A 10,912-nucleotide genomic window follows, 5' to 3' on the forward strand; every position below is an offset into this window, starting at 1 on the left:
GGTGGAGTTAAAAATTGGTGAGCAAAGGATGCACGAGTCAATAAATGCTGCAGAGAAAGTTGGCTATTATTTGGAGAAATTGAAGTTATAATCTTGCTGACATAAACTTCAAAATCAAATTTATAAAACCACAGCTATCTCCCACTGTCTGAATTTGCTATCCAAACACAGTATCCAGTTAGATTGGGATTTAAGGGATATTTTAACTTTTGTTAATCTGAAGGCTGAAGGTTTTCCTATGTAAGACAAAAAATCCATAAGCCCTAAGAGAAAAGCTGGGTGTATTTGACTGTATCAAAATTTAATGTAACAGTTGTCCATTTGATGAATGAATCTATATAGAAAACTTAGTGATTCTGTTTTCTAATGAAATCTTAGATTTAGCATAGGGAAAAATGCTTTCTGGACTGCTTGTTCTTAAAGATTTTTGTTTTTTAATTTCTGTCTTACAGATCAAGGTGCAGCAAAGCCAATTTTTAGCTTCTTGAACAACAATTCCTCTAATTCAAGTACACCAGCCACTTCTGCCTCCAGTGCACCTGCGGCCTCCTTTGTGTTTGGACAGGCCAGCAATCCTGTGAGCAGCTCTGCCTTTGGTAACTCTGCTGAATCCAGTACATCTCAGTCTTTGCTGTTTTCTCAAGAAAGCAAACCAGCAACCACGTCCAGCACGGGTACAGCTGTCACCCCGTTTGTCTTTGGTCCTGGAGCCAGCAGTAATAGTACTGCAACCTCTGGTTTCAGCTTTGGAGCTACAACCACATCCAGCTCTGCAGGTACATTTGAAAAAGCAAAACCATGCTGGATTGGCTTTAATTATATCAAACCTTAGCAAACAATATAGCAGGTTATCACAAAACAGCATGGGTGCCTTTTAGGTCATCTATACCCGGGATGTTGTCATTACTCACCATGTGGAATAAATGTACACTTTGTGTTCAAGTTTATTATAATTAACTCTTGGAAACAATTTTTCTAATCTCAACAAGAGTGTAATCTTTAGTTTTTCCAAGTGTTCTTTTTGAAATGTTAAATTGTAGGTAAGCAGACACTGGGCATTATTTTATTAAACATTAGTTCCTCATTATGCACTATATACATGATTATGACATTAGCTGATTTCTGCAGTGTATTAAATTTCTGATGAGAAATCAGTTGACTTCTTAGATATATCCCTTTACCTAAAAATTTTGGACTATGAAGGTGGGGAGGCTTGTTAATAGTTTTTTTTAATATGGGTTCTATATGGTTTTACTAAATAATGGTGGAGAGAATAGTAATCTTAATCATTATTCAAAACTTGTCTTGATGGGATTTATTAAGCAAGGTAAGAATCTGAAAAGAAGTCTGAAATTTGCTTTTGCGTTTATAGAGATTTCTTGAGGATTATCTCGTTTTAGCTATCATGGTGATGCAAGTATTTCTGTGGGCCTCTAGGATCCTCCTTTGTATTTGGCACTGGACCTTCAGCACCATCTGCCAGTCCAGCATTTGGTGCTAACCAGACCCCAACATTTGGACAAAGTCAAGGTGCCAGCCAGCCTAATCCGCCAGGCTTTGGGTCTATATCATCTTCAGCAGCATTGTTTTCTGCTGGTTCTCAGCCTGCACCACCTACTTTTGGGACAGTGTCAAGCAGTAGCCAGCCTCCTGTCTTTGGACAACAGCCTTGTCAGTCTGCGTTTGGCTCTGGAACAGCTCCTAATTCCAGTAAGTGTGTAGTAGTGATGTAGTTTGTATCTGTACTTAGGTTCTGTATGTTTTAAATATAATTTTTCTTTGAACTTTGAAACCATGTGTGTGTCTTTCCTTTTTTTGGTCTCTGGTACTTGGCAGAATAGAGAGGTGCATGTCTAGACTTCACTGTAAGCAACATTCCCTATTTTCACACTATTAAGCACTTTTAAGGTACTAACGTGTTTGATTAAAATGTAGTTATTTCTTGCTCTTTGATTAGGTGCTGGATTCATTCAGTCCTGTTTTTCCCCAGCTGAATTTCGGGGCACTCTAGATTTCAGCTGTATTTCCTAATCTCTTTATGAATAGATTATACCCCAGCTCCAGGCTCCTGGACAATCCAGCTGAGGGGTCTCATGACGCTTCCTCTTTGAGGATACTAGCTTTTTCACTTGCATGTTTACATAAACATTCCTGTGGCTTTTTAAATATCACTAATCACATTGTAGTATAATGATGTATTTCCTTAAGATTGCACCGTGTATATTTTTCTAATTGTGAAATATAACCTCATATAGAAAAGCATGAAACATAAGTGAACTATGCAGTGTTGAAGCAAACCCTTGTGTAACCAGGAGCCCCTTCTGTATCCCTTTTTGATCACATTCCTCTCTTCTTTCCTTGCTCTAATGCTGTCTTGGTTTTTATGGTAATCATTTTTGTTTTTTTTTAAAGTTAACTACTGATAGATGCATCTCTACAAAATACAGTTTTGCCCAATTTTTAACTATATAAATGGAATCTTACCATATTCAGTCTTTTGATTATTGCTCCTTTCACTCTGTCTTATCTGTAAGGTTCATCCATGTTATTGCATACAGTTTGTTCATTTTCATTGCTGTAGAGTAAATCACTGTATGAATATACAGCAATTTATCCATATAGTGTTGACAAATGTTTCTGTTGTTTTTAGTTATTAGGGAATGCAACCCTGCACATTCTCCCTGGGAGAGGGATTGCCAAATTAAAAGGTGTGCATATCTTATACTTTAGAAGATAATATAAATTTTTCCTGATGGATTGTGCCAATTCACATCCTACCAGCATTGTATAAGGATTGTCATATTTGGATTCTACTTGATTTCATTTTTTGGGAAGTCTTTTTATAAGGTTTTTGGGTCATTTTTCTGTTCAGTTGTTTTGCTTTTGTTTATTGATTTGTAGGAGTTCTTTCTTCTAGATATTAGTATTTTGTCGGTACATGTAGCAAATTTCTCATGTTTTGTGACACTTTTTAATTGAGATTTATTGACTTTATTCTCCTAACGTGGAATTGGAGAGAGTTTAGCTTTCTTTGATACAGGTAACATTGCCCTCCATCCTCCTAATGTAGTGACATACAGTTAGATCGGTATTCTAAGTATGCAAATACAGTATGATGTACTGTGATTTTCTTTTCTATACAAAACTTGGGGCTGTTTTTCACTATCTCAAAGAAATTTCTCACAGAATCTTCTAGCATGCTCCTCCCACCACGCTTTCTAGGACTGCTGTTTAACTGTGGTCTCGGGGATCTCTTTTTAACTGTCTCTGTAGATTCCTTTAGCTTCCTCTTAAAGGAATCTCTGTTTCCTGGATGCCGTGTCTTCCTTCTTTTTCTCTTGTTTTGATGGAGTACATCTTCCAGTGATTGGTTAAAGACTCAGGGAAGAAAATTTTGAGGCCTTGCATTTCTTTTGGAAGGATGTTTCTTCTGCCCCCATGTTTGGTAAGATTTTGGTTGAATATAGATTTAGATTGGAAATCATTTTCATAATTTTGAGAGCATTCCTTCGTTGTGGACTTTCTGGCTCCCAGGGTTACTCTTCAAGTTTTGACTGATCTGTGATTTTTGACTTATTTCTTCTTTCTGGAATCTCAGAATCTTTTGTTTTGCCTCCAGTGTTGTGACTTATCAGGAGGATGTTCCTTGGTCCGAATCCATTTTATCTATTGATTATGTAAGGAATGTAGTGTGTCCTTTCGTGAACTTTGATTCCTGGGAATTTTCTTGAATTATTTCTTTGAAGATTTTATGCCTTATTCTCTAACTTTCATTCTCTCTTTTTTTCCCCACTTTTTGTCTTTGTTGTACTTTCTGGGAAGATTTCTTCACTTTATCTTTTTACTTCCGCTAGTATCACTTTTTAATTTCCAAGTCTTCTTTTTTGTTCTGTGGATATTTCCTGTTTATATCCTTCTGTTGTTTCAGAACTGTTATCTGTTGATCTCTTGAGGATATTAATAATGAGGTGGTTTATTTCTTAAAGCTTTTGCTTAGTCAGTTTCTCCAAATTGCTTTTGGTCTTAATGTTTCTTATGAAATACTTTCCTCAAATGTCTGTTGCTGCTTGACTATCTGCTCCAAGCTTTTAGATTTTTTTCAGTTGGAGTAAGAATATTTCACATGAGTTCTACACTTCCAGCAAATAAAGTGAACAATACAGCATTGTTAACTATAGGCACGCTGTAGAACAGCAGGCCTCTAGAACTTACTCATCTTGCCTAACTAAAACTTTATACCCACTGAATAGCAACTCCCAATTTCCTCCCATCCTCCTCCCCACCACCAGCAGCCACCATTCTTCTCTTTGCTTCCATGAGTTTGGCTGTTTTAGATACCTCACGTAAGTGAAATCGTGAAATACTTGTCCTTCTGTGACTGGCGTATTTCACTTAGCATAATGTCTTCCAGGTTCATCCATGTTTTTGCATATTGCAAGATTTCTTTCTTTCTTTTTTTTTTTTTTTACTTAAGATTATGATAGTTTACAACCTTGTGAAATTTCAGTTGTCAGTCATGTTGTAGGTACACTCTTTCACCCTTTGTGCTCACCCCCACCCCCCCTTTCCCCTGGTAACCACTAATCTGTTCTCTTTGTCTACATGTTTAACTTCCACATATGAGTGGAGTCATACAGAGATTGTCTTTCTCTGTCTGGCTTATTTCACTTAACATAATACCCTCCAGGTCCATCCATGTTGTTGTGAATGGGACGATTTTATCCTTTTTTATGGCTGAGTAATGTTCCATTGTATATATATACCATATCTTCTTTATCCAGTCGTCAGTTAGTTGATGGGCACTTAGGTTGCTTCCACATCTTGGCTATTGTAAATAATGCTGCAGTGAACATAGGGGTACATGGGACTTTTGATATTGCGGATTTCAAGTTCTTTGGATAGATACCCAGTAGTGGGATGGCTGGGTGATATGGTATTTCTATTTTTAATTTTTTGAGAAGTCTCCATACTGTTTTCCATAGTGGCTGCACCAGTTTGCATTCCCACCAGCAGTGTATGAGGGTTCCTTTTTCTCCACAACCTCTCCAACATTTGTCTCTTTGTTTTGGTTATTTTTTCCATTCTAATGGGTGTAAGGTGATATCTTAGTGTAGTTTTGATTTGCATTTTCCTGACAATTAGTGATGAGCTCTTTTCATGTGTCTATTGGCCATCCATATATCTTCTTTGGAGAAAGGTCTGTTCATGTCCCCTGCCCATTTTTTGATCAGGTTGTTTGATTTTTTTGTTGTTGAGTTGTGTGAGTTCTTTATATAGTATAGAGATTAACCCTTTGTCGGATACATGACTTGCAAATATTTTCTCCCAATTGGTTGGTTGTTGTTTTGTTTCAATCCTGTTTTCCCTTGCCTTGAAGAAGCTCTTTAGTCTGATGAAGTCCCATTTGTTTATTCTTTCTGTTGTTTCCCTTGTCTGGGAAGACGTGATGTCCAAAAAGATCCTTTAGATACTGATGTCAGAGAGTGTGCTGCCATGGGGCCGGCCCAGTGGCACAGCAGTTAAGTGCACACGTTCCGCTTCTCGGCAGTCAGGGGTTCGCTGGTTCGAATCCTGGGTGTGGACATGGCACTGCTTGGCAAAAGCCATGCTGTCGTAGGCGTCCCACGTATAAAGCAGAGGAAGATGGGCATGGATGTTAGCTCAGGGCCAGTCTTGGTCAGCAAAAAGAGGATTGGCAGTAGTTAGCTCAGGGCTAATCTTCCTCAAAAAAAAAAAAATAAAGAGTGTACTGCTTATATTTTCTTCTAGAAGCCTTATGGTTTCAGGTCTTATCTTTAGGTCTTTGATTCATTTTCAGTTTATTTTTGTGAATGGTAAAAAAGAATGGTCAATTTTCATTCTTTTACATGTGGCTTTCCAGTTTTCCCAGCACCATTTGTTGAAGAGACTTTCTTTTCTCCATTGTAGGCCCTCAGCTCCTTTGTTGAAGATTAGCTGTCCATAGATGTGTGGTTTTATTTCTGGGCTTTCAATTCTGTTCCATTGATCTGTGCATCTGTTTTTGTACCAGTACCATGCTGTTTTGATTACTGTAGCTTTGTAGTATGTTTTGAAGTCAGGGATTGTGATGCCTCCAGCTTTGTTCTTTTTTCTCAGGATTGCTTTAGCAATTCGGAGTCTTTTGTTGCCCCATATGAATTTTAGGATTCTTTGTTCTATTTCTGTGAAGAGTGTCATTGGGATTCTGATTGGGATGGCATTGAATCTGTAGACTGCTTTAGGTAGTATGGACATTTTAACTATGTTTATTCTTCCAATCCATGTGCATGGAATGTCTTTCCATCTCTTTATGTTGTCATCACTTTCTTTCAGGAAAGTCTTGTAACAGTTTTCGTTGTATAGGTCTTTTACTTCCTTCGTTAAATTTACCCCAAGATATTTTATTCTTTTTGTTGCAGTTGTGAATGGGATTTTGTGTTCTTGAGTTCTTTTTCTGTTAGTTCGTTGTTAGAGTATAGAAATGCTACTGATTTATGTAAGTTGATTTTATACCCTGCAGCTTTGCTGTAGCTGTTGATTATTTCTAACAGTTTTCCTATGGATTCTTTGGGGTTTTCTATATATAAGATCATGCTGTCTGCAAACAGCGAGAGTTTCACTTCTTCATTGCCTATTTGGATTCCTTTTATTTCTTTTTCCCGCCTAATTGCTCTGGCCAAAACCTCTAGAACTATGTTGAATAAGAGTGCTGAGAGTGGACACCCTTGTCTTGTTCCTGTTCTCAGAGGGATGGCTTTCAGTTTTTACCCACTGAGTATGATGTTGGCTGTGGGTTTGTCATATATGACCTTTATTATGTTGAGGTACTTTCGTTCTATACCCATTTTATTGAGAGTTTTTATCATAAATGGATGTTGGATCTTGTCGAAAGCTTTCTCTGCATCTGTTGAGATGATCATGTGGTTTTTGTTTCTCATTTTGTTAATGTAGTGTATCATGTTGATTGACTTGTGGATGTTGAACTGTCCCTGTGTCCCTGGTATAAATCCTACTTGATCATGGTGTATGATCTTTTTAATGTATTGCTGTATTCGGTTTACCAGAATTTTGTTGAGGATTTTTCCATCTATGTTCATCAGTGATACTGGCCTGTAGTTTTCCTTCTTTGTGTTTTCCTTGCCTGGTTTTGGGATCAGGGTGAAGATTTACTTCTTTTTTAAGACTGAGTAATATTCCATTGTATGTATGTGCATCATTTTCTATATTTGTCTATCTGTCAATGGATTTTTAGGTTATTTTTACTTCTTGGCTATTGTGAATAATGCTGCAATGAATATGAGAGTCCAGATATTTCCTGAAGATCCTGATTTCACATCTTTTGGATAAATACCTAGAATGGGATTGCTGGATCATACAGTATTTCTATTTTTGATTTTTCGAGGAACCTCCATACTGTTTTCCATAGTGGCAACACCAATTTGCATCCCGACCAACAGTGCACAAGGGTTCCCTTTTTCCTCATCCTCACCAACACTTACCTCTTTTTGATAATAGCCATTCTAACAGGTGTAAGGTGGTACCTCATAGTGGTTTTCATTTGCATTTCCCTGATGATTAGTAATGTTGAGCATCTTTTCATATACCTTTTGGCCATTTGTATGTCATCTTTGGAGAAATGTCTATTCAAGTCTTTTGCCCATTTTTTCTTTTAAAGATTGGCACCTGAACTGACATCTGTTACCAATCTTCTTCTTTTTTTTCCCCCCTTCTTCCCAAAGCCCCCCAGTACATAGTTGTATATTCCAGTTGCAGGTCCTTCTTGCTTTGCTATGTGGGACACTGCTTCAGCATGGCCTGATGAGCAATGCCATGTCCACACCCAGGATCCAAACTGGCGAAACCCTGGGGTGCTGATGCAGATTACACGAACATAACCACTCAGCCACGGGGCCAGCCCCCTTTTGCCCACTTTTTAATTGAGTTATTTGGGGGTCTTTTTGCTGTTGAGTTGTAGGAGTTCCTTATATTTTGTTTATCAGTCCCTTATGAGATATGGTTTGCAAATATTTTCTCCCATTCTACTCATAATCTTATGAGTGTAGGACACCTCAATACCACTTGATAATTCTTTGTACATGGCTAGGGCTTATAGATCTTGAATTTCATTATAGGTTGATCTGACTGCTTGTTTACTTGGGAAGACCTGAATGTTTGTATCTTTAGGTCTATCCTTTTAGATTGTCAGATTCCCCAGAGAAAATTCTTGCAGTCTCCTTTCTGGAGGGTATGTACATCCTGCTGACTGCCAGTGTTCTGGGTGCTGAGTCTGGGAGGGAGGCTGCAGTTCTAAATGTTCATTACATCAATCTACTCTTAATCTTGCTGTTTTCAGTGTGATATCCTTGCCTTTAACTCTGATTTCTCAGTCCCGAGACCTCCAGAGACTGAAGTTCTGTTCTTCTGCTAGGGTAGAGGAAGAGAATTACCATTCTGTTTCATGTTGGCGAGGGATTGATCTGGGTATCTGCTTCTTAAACATATTCTACCATCCTTCTTGTTTTTTGGTCACAACTTGATTCTTACTTTCCGGGGTACTTGGAAACCTAAACTTTTTGGGTATGTTTAGTGTAAATGGCATTGCCTCTGTGCTTCCCCTTGCTGCTGATTTAGTATTCCATTCCAGTCAGCCTTCTAGCTTCTAAAGTTTGTTGCTGTCATCTCCTCTCTCCCTATCTTTGTAAAAATCCCATTACTGTTATTTTAATGTAATTTTTGAAAAAGATAGTGCTAAATCTGTTTGTTGATTCCGCTGTCTTTAACCAGAATTCCGCCCTGCCTTTTTTACCTTGGTCGTGGGTAAGTTGGGTCACTTGTTGGAGGATGTCAAGTATGTATTGTTTGTCACTGGAGAAAATGCGTAATTTCAACTTGAAGTGATTATAAGAGAGCTTAACCGTTTACATGTTTTTGTATGTAAAGGTCAGAGTCATTACTAGAAAAACTATCATTTTTACCTTAATGGAGCTTTTCTGCTTCCACTGTTGTAGGTCCAGCTTTCCAGTTTGGCAGCACCACTACCAATTTCAACTTTACAAACAACAATCCGCCAGGAGTATTCACATTTGGTGCAAATCCTAGCACACCTGCAGCCTCAGCCCAGCCTTCCGGCTCAGGGGGCTTTCCATTTAGCCAGTCTCCAGCAGCATTCACTGTGGGGTAAGAGAACTTTTTGTTGAAATGGGGAATTTTACATGGTATGGGTGTGTGCATATGTATTTAGTGTGTATGTGTTTTGTTTTTAACATCACCAGGATGCAGTACAGTTCAGGTAAAATCAAGTATATTCTCCAGTATCAATTTACCATATTATAATTTTGGAGGATCATAGCCTGAGAAAAATAGCAATAATTGTGTGTGTATTAGGTGTAACAGAAAACGTGTTTACTTTGTCTTTTTTTCTCCCCTTTGTCACTGGTCACATTTAATGTTATTATGACTCTGAGATTTTATCTGAGCATCATGTCACAGGAAGTTTTTATTTTTCACAGGTCAAATGGGAAAAATATGTTCTCTTCTTCTGGAACTTCAGTTCCTGGTCGCAAGATAAAGACTGCTGTTAGACGTAGGAAATAAAGGTCACAATGGTGTTATACACAACAGTTTTAACAACGGCTGGTGCCCTTCTTTCAGATACTGGATTGTACTGTGTGCTGGGGTTATCTGAAGTCAGATCTGCCTAAGGACTTCTTTAATTTTGGAATTTTCCTCTTCTTTCTTTACAGAAGTCCCATCCTCACCTCTCCCACCCCCTTTTTAAAAAATAGTAGCTAGACTGGTGACTGATTCTTCAGCAAAAATATTTTATGATCCAGCAGATTATTCACTGATTTGGCATAGGCTGGCTGAACCCAGGATTAGAGCCCGCTCGGTGAATGGCTTTGTATAGAACCTCTTCATCTGCACCACTATGTGCGTTGATATGCGTTTATGGAACGCACTGAAATTGTAATTATATCTGAGGAATTCTGTATAGATTAGAGGATGTTGAAATGAATGATTTCTATGCTGAGTTTGTGCTGGTGTATGTGTGAAGTGAGTGAGTTGGGTGTATTGTGCACTAAAATTTTCTGATAGAGGAAGCCTGATTTTAAAGAATGGTCCATGCTAAGGACTTGTTAGATCTAGTTCGTTCTCCATTTAATAATTATATGCTATTTCTATATTTTCATCCTTCTGACTATCACCTGTCTTGCCTTTTTCATTATTTTATTATGAAACTTGTGTAAATACAATTTTGTTTCTGTACTTTTTTGGCATAACATAAATCTGTGAACTTGAAATTTTCATTTTGTGTTAGAAATGTTTTTTGTTGTTTAGTCTTGTCTCAGATTTTATTATGTAAATCCCATTATTCAAAGTTGCCTAAATCCATTTGGAAATCTTTAAAGAAAAAATTGGGGATTCTTAAAGTGAATTTATTGGCTTTTCTGATCCAGTTTTGTTTGGACCAAAAACCAGTATTGTACAAAGTATTAAACATATATTTTTATATTTACTGAAATGGACTGTGGTGACTTTGGATAATAAGGAAAAGTTTAATATTAAAGCCATGTTTATTACAGTATAATTAACATGTTAAACCATGGGATAAATGCCATCAATAAAAAAATTATGAAATACTTTTTGTTCTAGTGTTAACTCATAACAAAGGTACAGTGTTAATGGAAGGGAACTCAGAAGGTTAGCAGTGGTCAGTTAGAAGAGAAATTCCAAAGAATACATGTGATTTGGAGAACTCAGAAGTGTGAAGGTGAAAGTGTCTGAATTTACGACGTGTGGAAGGTACCCTGCTTTTTGTCTGGTGCTAGGAATCTCGCCTACTTTGCACATAAACTGACGTATCTTTTTAAAAGTTGAAAATAAACACACGCAACCATTTCTGTTTGTACTT

The 10,912-nt window shown here is 37.5% G+C and overlaps 1 protein-coding gene across 2 annotated transcripts in view; it reads left to right on the forward strand.

Moving 5' to 3' along the window:
• NUP153 (nucleoporin 153) overlaps window positions 1–10,640 on the forward strand; it is a 70,565-nt gene extending 59,925 nt beyond the window's left edge. For both annotated transcript variants that reach the window (XM_044773199.2, XM_070515599.1), the window contains 4 exons: window positions 453–776; window positions 1,438–1,710; window positions 9,009–9,177; window positions 9,510–10,640. In XM_044773199.2, the coding sequence (XP_044629134.1) occupies window positions 453–776; window positions 1,438–1,710; window positions 9,009–9,177; window positions 9,510–9,594 (851 nt within the window). In that variant the 3' untranslated portion in view covers window positions 9,595–10,640. The remainder of the gene's footprint in view (window positions 1–452; window positions 777–1,437; window positions 1,711–9,008; window positions 9,178–9,509) is intronic.
• Window positions 10,641–10,912: the final 272 nt, after the last annotated feature.

Source organism: Equus asinus, chromosome 8 (assembly GCF_041296235.1).
Source record: "Equus asinus isolate D_3611 breed Donkey chromosome 8, EquAss-T2T_v2, whole genome shotgun sequence".
Lineage (NCBI taxonomy): Eukaryota > Metazoa > Chordata > Mammalia > Perissodactyla > Equidae > Equus > Equus asinus.